Below are 17,722 nucleotides of genomic sequence, written 5' to 3'. Positions count from 1 at the left end.
AAGAAAGTAGCCAAGCCTCTTCAGTCTAAAGAGAAGGCTTGCACATGCAAGACAAATAGGTGCTCAGAAACAGCCAGCATGGCTTTACCAAGGGCAAATCGTGTCTGATAAGGGAAGACCAACCAATGTCATCTACACTGGACTTCTGTAAGGCCTTTGACACAGTACCACATGACATCCTGCTCTCCAAATTGGAGATAGATGGATTCAATGGGTGGACCATTCAGTGGATAAGGAGTTGGCTTGAAGATCACACCCAGAGAATGGTGGTCAATGGCTCTACGTCCAAGTGGAGGCCAGTGACAATTGGTGTACCTCAGGGGTCTGTCCTCGGACCAGTACTGTTTAATATCTTTCTCAACAGCATAGACAATGGGATCGAGTGTACACTCAGCAAATTTGCAGATGGCACCAAGCTGAGTGGTGCAGCTGATATAAGAGAAGGAAGGGATGCCATCCAAAGGGACCTGGACAAGCTTGAGAAGTGGGACAGCTTGAAGCCAATGAGGTTCAACAGGTCTACGTGTAATGTACTGCACCTGGGCAGGGCAATCCCAGACAGGAGTACAGACTGGGAGAAGAACTTATTGAGAGCAGCCTTGCAGAGAAGGACCTAAGGGTTCTAGTGGATGAAAAGCTTGACGTGAGCCAGGAGTGCGTGATTGCATCCCAGAAGGCCAACTGCATCCTGGGCTGCATCAAAAGAGAGGCGTGCCCAGCAGGTTGGGGGAGGTGATTTTCCCCCTCTCCTCTGCCCTTGTGAGGCCTCACTTGGAGTAGTGCATCTATTGTGAACAGGTACCCCTCCCAGCTTTTGCTCCACTCCTTTTATAGAATTTATGTTAATATATGCTTTCAGAATTTTAGCTGTGATTGAATTAGAAGAAAACTGTTCTCTAGTTGCCAGTTTATCTCACAATGATATTTATCTACAATATTGGCAGTTTCGATTATGAGTAGCCTTTAAAAAATCATTTTTTTTTAATTTTTACAATTATTACTTTTTTTCAGGCAATAATAAATAGCACTATCACCCCCAACATGACATTTACTAAAACATCCCAGAAGTTTGGCCAATGGGCAGACAGCAGGGCGAATACAGTCTATGGCTTGGGATTTTCATCTGAACATCATCTTGCAAAAGTAAGTATGACCAATGGAAACCATGTGACCAGTGAAGTGGCTTAAGAATATTTTTTTCCTTCTGGTTGTATCTTGATTCAATTCTTACCACCACTATTTACAAATAATAATAATAATAAAAAAAGTCTGTATCTATTCTTATAATATAACAAGACAAGATAAGGTATGATCACAATATGCTTTTAACAGTGATACCTATAAATTTTCTTTTAACTGATTGAGGAAAGAAGGGAGATTTAAACTAGCGTATGCTGTTATTGCTTTCTAATTATTCATCTGCTAGGCTTCTCTTTTTAAATTTGTTCTTTCATTAGAGTTTGCCATGATAGAATATAAAGAAGTAGACATTCCAGTGTTTCTTCTGTATTTAGACCTAGAAAAGTTGTTGAGTCTTCAGATGTATTTTTGTTTTAAGCCACATTCACTTTAACTTTTCTGCTATGTTTTGCTAAACAAAAAAACACACTACCACCCCCCAAACACACACACAAACACACATACCAACCCTGTTGAGAAAGTAATTGTCACTATACAAGGATAAGTTGTCCTCAAACTGATGTCTAAGAGTTTTTAATATAACCTTGGCTTAAAACTTTATATTTCTGGCTTAAAACTTTATATTTCTGTTATAAAAATCTGAAAAGCTACAGTAGATAATTTGTCAAAAGTACGTTTGATTAGCAGTTACTCAGATTGCTGTGATTTGTGAAGAATACACAAATCTGTTGAGAAAAATATCAATCCACAGATCTTTTCAAAAGATTATAGCGATGAATCCTCAGGGCAAACCATTCCTATAGCATTATATGTTAATTATCAAACTGTGATTTTCATGTGAGTTAAAATTGCTGATAATTGCTACTAAAATTCATAGAGGTGAAAGGAGTTGGTAGATATATTGTTCTTGGAATCAGAGATGCTGAATTAGAAACCGTGAATCTTCTGTGTATCTTTAGAGAAATCATATCAATCTCCTCTTGTCTGTCTGCTCAGATTACTAGCTCTTCTGTGCACTGGCATTGTAATCAGGTTCACCAGAGCACTTTTTGACACACCTACTACTGTAGGACATTAAATGTAATTTAGTGCTCAAGGTACTACTGAATGTTGTCAATAGTACTGACAAATAAACTGTATTAATGTATTTATTCAGAAACCAGTTGCTTCTAGAAGTTGTCTTAAAACTTGATTCTGGAACTTTTTTTTTCTTCTGTGTTTGATTTATCAGAGTCCCTAAGTGAACAATATTATTATATTGAATTTGTTTTGGAGTAGTCTCTGGGCCCCAATGAAATATTTCAAGTTCCAGGGAGCAAAAGACAACCTACAACCACAAAAAAAACCTTAGTCTAGTGTGTGACTGATTTCAACAGGCTAATGAAGCAAATAATCAGGACAGAGAGAATAAAAGTAATGTCTTCTAATAAACTATTTATTCTCATATCATTGTTTGCTTAGCTATATCGCTCTAAACAAGCAGATGATTTCCAAAGCTTATACTAAGTGTTTGACTTTTGGACTGTTTTTTTTTTTTTTTTTTTTTTTTTTTTTTGGTTCATGTGCCTTTGTCTTCATTAACTGATTAGTAGGGTAGCATGCAACAGTGGTTCTGTATGACAATTCTGTGTGACTGTGAGAATTTGAGAAGTGAGAATATCCAACTAAATAATTAAGGCACTGTAAACAACTTTTTATATGCAAACAGAATAAAAGAAAAATAATTAAACATTTGTTTATCTTCATTAGAGCTTTTCTCAATATGTCAGACCACAAATTCACCTCAAGATTGTTCCATCAGGAATCAGGCAGAAGTCAGTGATACCTAAATGATGATTCCTACCTTGAAGAGTATTCCTTTCACAGGATTAGGATTTCCTAGCACAGTCCCTCTTGCTGCTGTAGTAGGAGGAACAGAATGTTCCATAATATTCAGAGAAAACTGAGTCCAATTTCTCAACTAGAATATAAGTCTGTGCTTCCCCTATATGGGAAGAAGTGCTCCTTCTCAAGTTTGCTGCCTTATCCCTTTAGTTAGTTAACCTGATTTATTCTGAATAACTTAAGAGCATGCTAAATGCCAAAAGTGCCATCACAGGTACTTGTGAGATCCTTGTATTCTCCTTCCACAACTTTTCATCTTTTCCTTATATTATTAATCCCCCAGAGAACCTTTCTTTTCATACTATGAGATCTCATCTTTGTTATTTAGGATTTATATATCAAAATATTGCTATTATCTATCACCTGACTGTCTCAAGGAATTCTAGTAAATTTGTAAAAAACCCCTCTACATTAGTATCATTGGCTCTTTCTCAGAATGTTATCTGGTTTTCTGTCTATTCATTATATATCTTTTTTACAGTCTCTACCACTCTGATACAGAAGATCATATTTACTGCCTTGTATTTCTTCAGCTATTTATTCCAAACCTTAGCATCATGCTTTCCACTTACCAATCCTCTGCTCCTCAAGTCAATTTAAATAATAGGTTACCCATGAGAATTTGAGGTCTATCTACAAGTCTTAAATGAGTATCATCTAGTTCTGGTGATCTGTTGCCAATTTTATCATCTGTTCTGAGACCTTTTTTGATGCTGGATTACTGTTTCAGCACAATATCTATTATTTCCTTCTATATTCAGGAAACATATGCTTTTAAATAATTTGACAGCTGAAATATAGGATACTGGTGGAGAAAAATAATACTTCCTTAAGTACTAAGAGCTTACCAGGAGAAGAAGTTTAAAGACAATAAGGTTTTTTACATCTTGGATAGCAAGTGAAGTTCTAATTGAAATTAGTTGAGATTTTGTCACACAAAAGTAACCTTCATACCTCCTGCACGCAGTGAAAAACAATATCTTTGCTGCTGCTGGAGAAATTTAGAAGCTGTTGGTGAAGTTTCCAGTTTTTGCAGAATCATTTTAGTCTTTAGTTGACTTAGTCTTATAGTGGTATAAGGTCATATTCTGTATAAAAGCAATAGCTAGTTAAAACAAATGTTTGGCTACTACAGCAATTGGTGTAATGTAAAGCTGAGAGCAATGAAGACAAATTTTTCTCCAGCCAGAGAATTTAGGCCCAATTCTTAATAAAGTGATTTAATTTCTCAAGCTCAAGGCTGCATGCATTTCAAAATTGCTGCTTTAGCTATTTTCTAGAAGAGGTATATGTAGCAGAGAAATCAGTCTTCACAAACTTCACAGTTCAATGTACAATTCTTGAATTTAGTGTTCAGTATATGTGAGTGTTCAGTTCAATTAATCTGTTCTTTAGCTTGATTGATGTCAATGGGGTTACATCAAGAAATGAACTTGACTTAGTATTCCCACTGCTATTTTCTTAGTTAGCTATTTAAATTATAAATTCAGTTAAAATTTGGGAAGAAATTAGTATCGTTTCAATCATGAAAGAATGAAGTCTGTTAAAGTCTCTAGGCTAATAATGACTACAGTAAGCTTCAGAACCAGATCATTTATTGTAAGGAAGAGAGTAAGACCTGAATTTGAAAGCAGCTGTGTAAGGCAGTTTATCACTGTTTTTTGGTTTAACCTTGGTAGGCAGCTAAGCACCACACAGATGCTCTCTCACTCCCCCTCCTCAGCAGGATGAAGGCGGGGGAGAAAATAAGATGGAGAGAAACTTGCAGATTTGAGATATAAGTAATTTAAAGAAAGAAAAGAAAAGGCCATTCATGGAAGGAAAAGAAAAAAAATCTATACTCCCTATCAGCAAATGATGTCCAGCCAATCCCTGGAAGCAGGGCCCCACTAAGCATGATGTCATATGGTATGGAATATCCCCTTGGTCAATTTAGGTCAGCTGCCCCAGCTATGTCCCCTCCCCACCTCTTGCCCACCCCCAACTTACTGGCCTTTGGGGGTGGGAGGTTAGAGAGACAGATAAGATGCTATGCAATCACTGTTCAACAATAGGCAAAACATTGGTGCAATATCAACACTGCTGTAGCTACAAATGCAAAGCACAGAATTATATGCTCTGCTGCGGGGAAAGTTAGCTCCATTCCAGCCAGACCCAGTACAATTAACCATATCTGAGGTGTTGGTTTTGTTTTAAATGCTATCACCAACAGGTTAAACTTTGCTGCATCATAATTTTCCTGTCATAAACAGTACATTATGTCTGAAAGGTACTGAAAGGTGTCACTGTGTATCTCACTTAAATAAGTATCTAATAAGGAGAAAAAAATAAAAATTCTACCGACAATTTAACTTCATAAAATGTTACGTACAGCATTTTTTTCTGCATGTGGTATAACTACTTCACACCTTCTCTTTTTTTTTTTAAACATATGTACTTTCAGTTTGCAGAAAAATTTCAGGAATTCAAAGAAGCTGCACGACTAGCAAAGGAAAAATCCCAAGAAAAGATGGAGCTAACAAGTACACCCTCTCAAGTGAGTCTTATTCTCTGATTCAAGCCTAGTACTTCATGTTTTGTGCTACTTTCTGTTTTAAGAATTCATATTGTATCTTACACACATGTATTAAAAATGAACAGGGTACTTCCCAGTTAACCTGAATCCTCTAAACAGTCAGCTAGAAGTGTCAAGAAATCTAAGAGGGTAACAAAGATTGTGAAGGGTCTAGAGGAGAAGATGTATGAGGAGTGGCTGAGGTCACTTGGCTTGTTCAGCTTAGAGAAGAGAAGGCTGAAGGGAGACTTCATAGTGGTATAAAGCTTCCTCACCAGGGGGAGCAAAGGGGGAAGCACTGATCTCTTTGGTGAACAGGGACAAGACCCGAGGGAATGGCTTGAAGCTACAACAGTGGAGGGTCAGGCTGGATATCAGGAAAAGGTTCTTCACTGAGAGGGTGGTCGAGCGCTGGAACAGGCTTCCCAGGAAAGTGGTCATGGCACCAAACCTGTCAGAGTTCATGAAGCTTTGGACAATGCTCTCAGACATATGGTATGATTTCTGTGTGGTCCTGTGTGGAGCCAGGAGTTGGACTTGATGATCCTTGTGGGTCTCTTCCAACTTGGGATATTCTATGATTCTATGATTCTAAGAATGCATTTAACATACATTAAAGAAGAGTCAAAGGTGTTTGCTTTAGAACAAAATTAGCCTTTTGTTTTGCCCATTCCTTTCTTTGAGCTTTCCCCCAGAAATGTTATGAGCAAAGATGGCAATCAGTTATATAAGTAAATCTATAGTAAATACCTTTTGTGTTTTCTCTTATTGCATCTATGAAACTTAAGGTGATGCACTGTAAAGGACTGCATATAAGAAACATTATAAAAAACAGTCAAAGTTAAAACAGAAAACTATTTCTATTTATTTCCTACTGTGTAGTATTCACTCATGAAGTTTATTATAGTCAGTCAATTTGTTTTCAGTAATAGTGAAGACAAAGGTAAATCTTGCTCTTAGAAGATGAAACAGTTTTAAAACTTCAGCAGGGATTCCTGAGTTGAGTAGGTGTCGTGGTTTAACCCGGCCGGCAGCTAAACACCACACAGCCGTTTGCTCACACTCCCCCCTCCCTCTCTGGGATGGGGGAGAGAAACGGGAAAGTGAAGCCTGTGAGTTGAGATAAAGACAGTTTAATAAGACAGGAAAATAATAATAATAATAATACAAATAATAATAATAATAATAATAATAACAACAATGATGATAATAGTACTACTACTAATAATGTGTACAAACAAGTGATGCACAATGCAATTGCTCACCACCCACTGACCGATGCCCAGCCTAACCCCAAGCAGTCCGGCCCGCCTCCCCCGGCTAGCCACCCCTATATATTGTTTAGCATGACGTCAGATGGTATGGAATACCCCTTTGGCTAGTTTGGGTCACCTGTCCTGGGTCTGTCCCCTCCCAGCTCCTGCTGCACCCCCAGCCTGCCCGTTGGCAGGACAGAGCAAGAAGCTGAGACGTCCTTGGCTTGGTATAAGCACTGCTCTGCAACAATTAAAACATAGGGGTGTTATCAGCACTCCTCTCATCCTAAGCCAAAACATAGCATTCTACCAGCTACTAGGAAGAAAATTAACTCTGTCCTAACTGAAACCAGGACAGTAGGATTAATACAACTGATTCTTTTTTTTTTTTTTTTTTTTTTTTTTTGTTCTTCTAGGGAATGCATCTTTATGCATTGAATCAGTGCATTTCTTTTGTGCTTTGCACCACGATATACTTCTGATCTTTGATAGAACAAGGATGGCAGGAAGTTTACAACATGCTGTATGAATAGGTTTATTGCCACTAGAAAGCTACGTCCTTCTAAGACAAGTCAGTGGAACAAAGACAAAAATATACACAATGAACCAATCTCATGTTGTTTTCCCTGGCAGGAATTTTTGCCAAAGTGCTAGGCTGGCTTTTGGTATTAAAGGGAAGCTGCTTGCTCTAGCATAACAAGAAAAAAACAAGGTTGTCTTTTTTATTAGTTTTCTTGACTGTCCCTGAATTTCTGAAAAATTTCATAAATAAACACATAAATAAGAGAAATATGTATTTCAGTATTGTAACCTAGTATACATTTGGCTTTATGTGCAGTAAAGTACTTCAGCCAGGCCTCTAGTTAGATAGAGGTGGGGAGAAGAATCCTGGAATGCAACTTCCTGGTCCAGGTATTAGACAAACTAAACAGAGAAGAAGCATTACTGGACCTGGTGCTCACCAATGCAGATTAACTCATTGAAGAGGTTAAGACTGGAAGCAGACTGGGCTGCCTGACTGGAGGCAGACTGACCATGTCCTGGCTGAGTTTGTGATCTCAAGTACTATGAGCAAAGAGCAAAGTCAGGACCCTGAACTTCTGAAGAGCAAACTTCCAGCTGTTTAAAGACCTAACAGATGAGATCCCATGGAACACTGTCCTTAGGGACAAAGGAGCTGATCAGAGCTGGCAACTATTTAAAGACACTTTTCTTAGCGTGCAAGAGCGCTACATCCCCATGGGTAAGAAATCAAGCAGGGAAGACAGGAAACCGGCATGGCTGAGGAAGGACCTGCTCGTCAAATTGAGGCACAAGAAGGAAATGCATAGGCAGTGGAAGAAGGGACATGTGGCCTGGGAAGGGTACAGGGATGCAGTCCGGATGTGCAGGGATGGGATAAGGAAAGCCAAGTCACAGATGAAACTAAACTTGGCAAGGCATGCAACAAATAACAGGAAGGGATTCTATAGGTACATTGGTCAGAAAAGAAAGGCCAAGGAGAGCGTACCCCCTCTGACGGATGAGAAGGGTGAACTGGTAATGACAGACATGGAGAAGGTTGAGGTATTCACCAACTTCTTTGCCTCAGTCTTCACTGCCAGTCAGGCTTCCCACGTCTCTTGAGTCCCTGAACCTCAAAGCAGGGCCTGGGGGAGCAAAGTCTCTCCCACAGTAAGTGAAGAGCAGGTTTGAGACCACATAATGAAACTGAACATGCATAAGTCTATGAGGCCCGATGACATGCATCCCAGTGTCCTGAGGGAACTGGCTGATGTAGTTGACAAGCCACTCTCCGTCGTATTTGAATAGTCATGGCAGTCAGGCAAAGTCCCTGGTGACTAGAAAAAGTGAAACGTCGCTCCCATTCTTAAAAAGGGCAGAAAGGAAGACCTGGAGAGCTACAGACAGGTGAGCCTCACCCCTGTTCCTGGGAAGATCATGGAACAGATCCTCCTGGAAGCAATGTCAGAGCACATGCAAATCAAAGAGGTGATCCGAGACAGCCAGCATGGCTTCACCAAGGGTAAATCGTGCCTGACCAATTTGTGGAGTGACTATTATGTAGTGACTGCATCGGTCCATAAGGGAAGATCAACCGATGTCATCTAACTGGACTTCTGTAAGGCCTTTGACACAGTCCCACATGACATCCTGGTCTCCAAATTGGAGCAATGTGGATTTGAAGGATGGATCATTCAGTGGATAAGGAATTGCCTTGATGTCGTTACACAGAGAGCTGTGGTCAAGGGGGTCCAGGTGGTGGCTGGTGATGAGTGGTATCCCTCAGGGGTCCATCTTGGGACCAGTACTGTTTAATATTGTTATTAACAACATAAGCAGTTGCAGATGACTCCAAGCTGAGTGGTGCAGTTCATACAAGAGAAGGAAGGGATGCCATCCAAAGGGACTTGGACAAGCTAGAAAAGTGGGCCCATGTGAACCTAATGAGGTTCAACAAATCAAAGTGCAAGGTGCTACACCTGGGTCAGGGCAATCCCAGACATGAGTACAGACTGGGAGAAGAACTCATTAAGAGAAGCCCTGCAGAGAAAGACTTTGGAGGTTCTAGTGGAGGAAAAGCTCAGCTTCAGCTAGCAGAGTGCGCTTGCATCCCAGAAGGCCAGCTGCATCCTGGGCTGCATCAACAGAGGAGTGGCCAGAAGGTCAAGGGAGGTGATTGTCCCCCTCTACTCTGTCCTTGTGAGGCCCCACCTGGAGTATTTCAACGAGGTGTGGGGTCCCCAGCACAAAAAATATGTTGACCTGTTAGAACTGGTCCAGAGGAGGGCAGTGAAGAGGATTAGTGGACTGGAGAACCTCTCCTATGAAGAAAAGCTGAGAGAGCTGGGGTTGTTCACCCTAGAGAAGAGAAGGCTCCGGGGAGACCTTATTGTGACCTTTCAGTATTTTAAGGGGGCTTATAAAAAAGATGGAGAGCAACTTTTTGCTCGGGCAGATAATAATAGGACATGGGGTAATGTTTTTTTAATTTGAAGGCATGAGATTTAGATTAGAAGTTAGAAGGAAATTCTTCACTGTGAGGGTGGTGAGGCACTGGAACAGGTTGCCCAGATAGGCTGTGGATGCCCCATCCCTGGAGGTGTTCAAGACTGGTTGGATGGTGCCCTGGGGCACCTGATCCAGTGGGTGGCATTGTTGCCCATGGCAGGGGGACTGGAACTAGATGATCTTTAACGTTCCTTCCAACCAAGCCACTCGTTTCCATGTTTCTGTGTTCATAGGGAAAGCAATTGCTGTGCTTCTCTTTTGACATGCTGTTTAAAAATCAGGATTTAAATTTGACACTGTCAAATGGAGTGACTTATTATTTGTTTTGGACAGAATTACTCAGAGACAAGATACTTTTATTTAACAGTTGCCCAGGGTTAAAACTTTCTCTTAATCTATATGAGCTATTGATATTGTTAACTTTCCTGTATAGATTTTGCCTTTGGAGCCCTGTATTTTATATTGTAGGCAGCTATAGAAATTTTATCTTGAGGAGTTCTAGACTGCATGTTGAAAGTTGCATTTTAATTACTACATACTTGGGAATAATTTCATATTCAGCCCTTACTTTTCATTTTGTCTTTTAGCTGTGTTGATAAGTTAGTATATTGTTCTGAAAGATACAGTTAGTGCAAGTGCTGACACATCAGCATAATATGTTTTGACCCAAGTGCAGCACCCAGCACTGTTGGATTTTTGAAACAGCAAGGAGGCCATGACTTGCAGCTGAGCAAACCAAGCTACCAGGACAACTACAAGAAGTTCCCATGACAATGTTCCCACATCGCCCGGTTGAGGAATTTAAAAAATATTGTTGCCAGCAGCTGGCTTCAAGGACAAGATCTATATGACTGCTAATCACAAGGAGGTTGTTTTCTTGCAGGTGGGGTTGTTTTCTTGCAGTTGTTTGTCTGAGTGCTTTTGACTGATAATATTGTGTGAGACAATATCCGCCCCTGTTAAGTTTTCTATAAAAGTCAGGCTATTCGGGTAATAAAGGGAGAGCATGATCTGACCATACTGGTGTCTGTCGTGTTTTTGGCCGTTCTTCCTGCAACAAATGGTGCCCGAACAGGCTGAGACCTGGCGAGACACGGAGAGACGCCGATAGACCTGAGAGACGCTGAGAAACCTGAGATGCTGAGAAACGCTGAGAGACCTGAGACGCAGAGAGACTAGGAACAGAGATGCGGTAATAACGCGGGATGCTGAGAGACGCGGAGCACAGACCCGGACAGACGCGGTGAGACGCGGAGCAGAGTCACGCTGAGACGCGCAGAAGAGTTGTGGTGAGACGCACAAAGTCGCGGTGAGACACGGAATAGTGAAGTATCGCGGTGAGACGCGGGACATCCGGGGCCAAGTTGCTACGAGAGATCGGAGGCGTCCATGAAAACGGCAGACGACCGCCACCGTTTGGCGAGTTGGCACATAGCAGAGGGGTGTAGATCACGACCCTGCAGCTGTTCTGATATAACCATGGAGGAGGAAGCAGCTATCCAGCTTCTCTCTAGTATTCTCTCTAAGACAGGTGTATCTTGCAATGTAAAAAAGATCAAATCCTTGGTGCACTGGGCTCAGAAGGAGGGTTTTCTGAAGGAAGTCCCTCTCATGTTTAGAGTGGTGGCACGTAGGAAATCGCTTATGGGATAAAGCCATCTCAAGTGGAAAGCTAGATAAAGATGTAAGTTAGACGTGGCGCACAGTGATTAATGCGCTGTGCAGTATGAAAACCGAACAGCAGCTCGCTATGGCGGCAGCACAAGCTTTGTCAATACCAACTGGGATTGACAGAACTCCGAGTACAAAACCTGAGACCTCAGGAACACGGCTGGCACAATCTTTTTCATTGGTTCCTGTACCCACCCTGGTTCAGTGTATGACCTCTCCAATAAAGGAATCAGTGGCAGAAATAACTAACGGACTATCGGAGCAGAGTGCTGATGGGGAGTGGGGGTTGCCCTCCACACTCCCCACACCAGAAAATCTTGCTAAAGCTGTGCTGCCAGCATCTATGCCGCTGCCAGGCAGCAATAAATCCACTCGGGATGCTTTGCCAATGAGAGGTGCATCAGCAGCTTGCAAAAATCGACCTTCACTGGAGGACTTGTTCCAAGAACTACTAGTGAAATTGGAGAACTTAAAAATTACGGATTTGGAGGAGCCTCCTCTCTTGTCTGCCCCACCGGAGTCGGCTCCCTCATTATCCGTCGCTACAACACCGTCGGCACCAAGGAGGGACAGGTGCTCTGATGTCATATGTGATGCCATCATAGAGGGGCATATGCATGCTACATCCTTGGCCTGCCCTATTATTATCCACCCTATGCAAGGCACCGGGTTGTGGCAGCCGCATGACTGCAAGCTTTTACAACAAGCTTGAAAAACGGTTATGGACTACGGTTTACAATCCCAGGCGGCTCGACAGAAAATTCAATGGATTTTCCAGGCAGAACTAATGTGTCCACTTGACTGTCAAAACTTGGTGCGCTTATTGTTAACTCCTTCCTCATTGTTATTGTTTGAAAGGGAATGGTTGCGGTTAGCACAGGGGGAAGCGGGTTTACTGCGTCAACCGAGGGACCCTCTGTATGGGATTACTGCAGAGATGTTAACGGGGACGGGTCCTTATCTCAATACCCAGGTTCAGCTGCAGATCCCTGCGATTATTCACCAAACAGCTGCACAGCTCGCACTGAGGGCTCTTCTTAGTCTCCCAGGGGGAAAGAAAGCACCTCCATTCGCATCAGTAGAACAGGCCCCTGGGGAACCATATGCTAAATTTATCGATCGGCTGTGGGCAGCAATTCCTGATCATCCTGATCTAACAGCGGAGTCTAAAAGCAGTGTGTTTAAAATGCTTGTGTTTGACAATGCAAACCCAAAAACTCAAAACATCTTAGTTACACTGCCGAGAACCGCACCGGTAGAGGACGTATTGGAAAGGGTATAGAGAGCTGATCAGTCCAGGCAACCAAATGTGGTGGCACAGGCTGTAAGGGACTGTCAGAGACTTGCTCTTATGGTACCCTCCATTAACAAACAAGCCCCAGCAAAGCACTATGAATGGCTAGTGCTTCCGCAGGGGATGAAGAATTCTCCTACATTATGTCAATTATATGTGGCCTGGGCATTAGAACCAATTTGGACAGTGTGATGTGACGTAATTATTTACCATTATATGGATAACATTTGGTTTGGTAGGCCAGAATGCTTCCAGGATTCTGATTCAAACTTTATTCAGGATACATTGGAAGCAAAAGGGTTGAAGATAGCCCCAGAGAAGGTTCAACAGAAACAGCCATGGCTATACTTGGGATGGAAAATATCAGACTCTACCATTTGTCCACAGAAAGTTGATAAAACTACGGTGTTACGTAATTTGTCAGATGTACAAATTTTCTTGGGTAATATTCAGTGGGGTTGCCACATTGTATGTATTACTAATGACGACTTAGCTATATTACTACCTTCATTACGGTGCAGGAGTGCAGAGCAACAGATTACACTAACAAATGACCACCGGCAGTCTCCTTCACAAATAGCTTCTAAGGTTGCAGCTGGCTCTGCTTACAGATGTATAGCAGAAGGTGCACTCTTCTTACTGGTAAGCAATCATGTGTCTCATCCATTTGCGGTGATTGGTCAGTGGCAAAAAGAAAAGGGGGAGAGTAAGGGGGCGACAAAGACAGAAACAGTATCAGGAGGATGCCACTGACATTAACAGCGCTGAGAATAGGAATGGCATAAATGAAACAGGTGATAGCAAGGGTGGAATGATAGGGCAGCATTTTCGAGTCCTGGAATGGATTTTCCTACCGGTTCAGCCAAAAACGAGTGTTCAAACACGGGCGGAAGCTATTGCAGAGTTAGTATGTGAGGGTCGCTCTTGGAGTATTGAGATCAGCGGTCAGGAACCAGGAGATATTAGTCTGCCAATAACTCAGGATCATTTGGAATGGTGTTTACAGCAATCCATTCCACTACAAGAAGCTGTGTTAGATTACCCGGGACTGGTACATTCCTGAACTCCAAAGGGGCCTCTCTGGCAAGTTATAAGATCATATAAATGGCAGGTAGTACCATGGCTTTCATCCCGACCAGTGGACCAGTGGTGGGTCACACTGTATACACTGGTGCAGGTGCAGCAAGTAGGAAGGCTGTGTGTGTGTGGTACGAGAACAGAAGTTGGGAGAAATACATAATTCCGAAGGAGACAGGGGATTCATTACAAACATTGGCATTGTCTGGAGTTGTTTGGGCTTGTCAATGCTGGATGCATGAGCTGATTAATTTCGTCTCAGGCTCTCTGTATGTTGTCAACGTGGTAAAATGGATAGAGGATGCCTTGATATGGCACACTGAGAGGGAGAGATTGTTGTCATTATTTCTGCAGCTGCGAGATGCCATTCAGGGGAGAACTGCACCTTACTGTGTTATCCATATATGTAGCCATCAGTTCTCGATTGGGTTAGCAGAAGGTAATTGACAAGCAGACAAGTTGGTGAGTATAGTCACAGCGGGGCCTGAGAGTGATTTTCCACATGCGCGAGTGTCGCACAAAATGTTCCATCAGAATGCAAAGGGTCTTTGGAGAATGCTTGGATTTACTTGGACAGAGGCGAAAGGAATAGTAAGAGCGTGCCCTTCCTGTAGTCGTCATGGACCAGGGTTAGGTTTGGGTATTAATCCACAGGGTGTTAAGGTACTTGAGGTATGGCAAATGGATGTAACGCATGTGCCGGAATTTGGTACTAAAAGATATGTGCATGTGAGAATTGGTACTTTTTCAAGATTCATGTGGGCAGCGGCACAGGGGGGAGAAAAAGCACACCTTGTGTGTAGGCATCTGACGGTGTGTTTTGCCGTTATGGGAGTGCCACAGCAGATCAAGATGGACAATGGTCCAGCATGTGTTAGCAAAAGGGTTAGAAAATTTATGAAAATGTGGGGAGTAAAGCATATCACAGGTATTCCATATTCTCCCACGGGCCAAGTGATGGTCGAACGATCACATCAGGTTTTAAAGGAACAATTAGTGAGATTAAAAGAGATCAAGGACATCGATGAGCGATTGTCCAAGGCATTGTTTGTCTTGAATCACTTATATTTGACTGGTGACCGAGAAGACCCTCCTGCGAGTATTCATTTTCAAACAATAAATAAAGCAGCACCAAATGTGTTACCACAAATGAGTGAATTACCGAGATCCTGCTACAGGAACTTGGAAAGGGCCATACGAGTACAGAAATACAAGTAACACCTGTGGTTACAATGACACTGCTAGGCAGGGTTTAGGGGCTTCTGGCGTGAAGACAAGGGGTAACAACTATAGTGTTTGGAACAATCGTACAGCTATGGCCTTACCTCCTGATGTTTTTCTGATTTGCAGGGATAGGGACTGGCAAGGTATCCCTGCAAATGCTATCGGAGGTCCATGTTACTTAGGTAAACTTACTATATTTGCTCCTAGCTTGTCACAGTTGTGTAAGATCAGCAGACATAAACGGGCATTGCTCACAACATATTGCAATAATAATATTGAATTGCTTGGTGTTGCAGCTAGAGTGGCAATTTTCATGCCAGGAGTGGTATCTGCGGCTGCACCTAATAACTTAGAAAAATTGGTATGCTGGGCCGAGAAGCAACGCCATGCCACGACAGAGATACTTGAGGAGATGTTATCAGATCAAAATAGTCTGCGACATGCGCTCTTACAGGATCAAGCTGCTATTGACTTCTTGCTCTTGGCTCAAGGGCATGGGTGTGAGGACTTTGAGGGAATGTGCTGTTTGAACCTTTCTGATCATAGTGAGTCAATTCACAAATCCATTACTTTCCTGAAAGAGCACATGAGAAAGATTCAATATGATATCAATCCTTTCGATCAATGGCTCACTGATTTGTTTGAAACGATGCATATATGGTTACTGGGATTAATCAAAGAGGGATTAAGGATTCTGTTTGTTGTGGTGTTAATCATCATTGCGTGTTGTATTGTAATAAATGTGGTTAAAAGGTTACATGCAAAACTGTTAATTCAGGCTTGGTTTGCTCAAAAAGAAAAAGGGGGAATTGTTGAGGGATTTTTGAAACAGCAAGGAGGCCATGACTTGCTTCAGCTGAGCAAACCAAGCTACCAGGACAACTACGAGAGGTTCCCATGACAATGCTCCCATATCGCCCGGTTGAGGAATTTAAAAAATATTGTTGCCAGCAGCTGGCTTCAAGGACAAGATCTATATGACTGCTAATCACAAGGAGGTTGTTTTCTTGCAGGTGGGGTTGTTTTCTTGCAGTTGTTTGTCTGAGTGTTTTTGACCGATAATATTGTGTGAGACAATATCCGCCCCTGTTAAGTTTGGTATAAAAGTCAGGCTATTCGGGTAATAAAGGGAGAGCATGATCTGACCATACTGGTGTCTGTTGTGTTTTCAGCCATTCTTCCTGCAACACAGCACTTACCCTTGTTGAATGTCATGCAATTGGATGTGGCCCATCGATCTAGCTTATCCAGATCCCTCTGAATAGCCTTCCTACCCTCAAGCAGATCAACACTTCCCCCCAACTTGGTATCATCCACAAACTTACTGAGGGTGCATTTAGTCTCCTCATCCAGATCATTTATAAAAATGTTAAACAAAACTGGCCCCAAGACTCGACTGAACTCCATTCACTATGACTCTTTGAGCCCAGCCATCCAGACAGTTCTTCAACCAGCAAAATGTACACAAGTCCAAGCCATAAGCAGCCACTTTCTTCAGGGGAATACTGTTGGAAACAGTGTCAAAGACTTTATTAAAATCCAGTTTAACAGTATCCACAGCCTTTCCCTCATCTGCTAAGTGTGTCATTTGTCATAGAAAGAGATCAGGTTAATCAGGAAGGACCTGCTGTTCATAAACCCACGCTGGTTGCTTCTGATTGCTTGATTGTCCTGTATGTGATGTGTGATGACACTCAAGATGATCTGTTCCATGACCTTCTCTGGCACTGAGGTCAGACTGACAGGCCTGTAACTCCCCAGATCCTCCTTCCTGCCCTTCTTGTAGATGGGTGTCACATTTGCTAACATCTAGCCAACAGGGACTTCCCTGGTTAGCCATGACCGCCAGTAAATTATTGAAAGTGGCTTGGTGAGCGCTTCTGTCATCTCCTTCAGTATGTTTAGATGAATCCCATCTAGCCCCATAGACTTTTGAACATTCAAAATATGTAGGTCACGCACTTTCCCATTGGATTATAGAGGTTTCATCTCACTCCTTGTCACCATCTTCCAGCTCCTGGGGGCTGTATATAATATCAGGTAAGAGAGAGAGAGCTCTATAATAAGCAGGAGGATGGATACTTGCAAATAAATCATAGTTCATTTGTGTTTTGTACAAGATAATATGAATTTTATGGCAATCTATTCCTATGAGGGATGCTGGAAATCAGTGAGCCTCACAGTAATATTGCCTAAAATTCGTATCTCATTTAAGAATTAATTTTAGTACTTATGTACATATTGTCTTCCCGAACAAGTTGGTTTGTAACTCTAATATGTCATTTGTTTGTTTTACTTAAGGAATCAGCTGGAGGGGATATTCAGTCTCCTTTAACGCCAGAAAGTATTAACGGGACAGATGATGAGAGAGTGACACCAGAAGTGATGCAGAACTTGGACGCAAGGGCTGAACCAACCCAGAACGTATTGCCATTTACTCATAGGTACAGATTCCATTCCCACATCCTGATTAAGTGATATTTATCTCCTTCCTTGTTAAAATTCCTTCTTCCATATTGTGGCTTCTACCTAGCACAGTTAAGAATTTAATTATGTGATTAAAAAAAAATAATAATACAGGACTGGCTTTCATATTTGCAATATAGTATT

General features: G+C 41.9%; 1 protein-coding gene and 1 long non-coding RNA gene across 4 annotated transcripts in view; both read left to right on the top strand.

Moving 5' to 3' along the window:
* The window catches only part of LOC311426402, a 579,678-nt gene that overhangs the window by 411,653 nt on the left and 150,303 nt on the right, over nucleotides 1-17,722 (top strand). The window lies entirely within an intron of this gene.
* Nucleotides 1-17,722, top strand: part of LOC311426318 (homer protein homolog 1-like) — a gene marked incomplete at its 5' end in the record, with an annotated part of 213,350 nt that overhangs the window by 126,711 nt on the left and 68,917 nt on the right. For all 3 annotated transcript variants that reach the window (XM_084502736.1, XM_084502735.1, XM_084502734.1), the window contains 3 exons: nucleotides 1,012-1,143; nucleotides 5,468-5,560; nucleotides 17,414-17,556. In XM_084502736.1, coding sequence (XP_084358862.1) covers nucleotides 1,012-1,143; nucleotides 5,468-5,560; nucleotides 17,414-17,556 — 368 coding nt within the window. The remainder of the gene's footprint in view (nucleotides 1-1,011; nucleotides 1,144-5,467; nucleotides 5,561-17,413; nucleotides 17,557-17,722) is intronic.

The sequence above is a fragment of the Aythya ferina genome (assembly GCF_964211825.1).
Source record: "Aythya ferina genome assembly, chromosome: W".
Lineage (NCBI taxonomy): Eukaryota > Metazoa > Chordata > Aves > Anseriformes > Anatidae > Aythya > Aythya ferina.
Note: the sequence above shows the minus strand (reverse complement) of the source record. Positions and strands in the feature narration are given on the sequence as shown.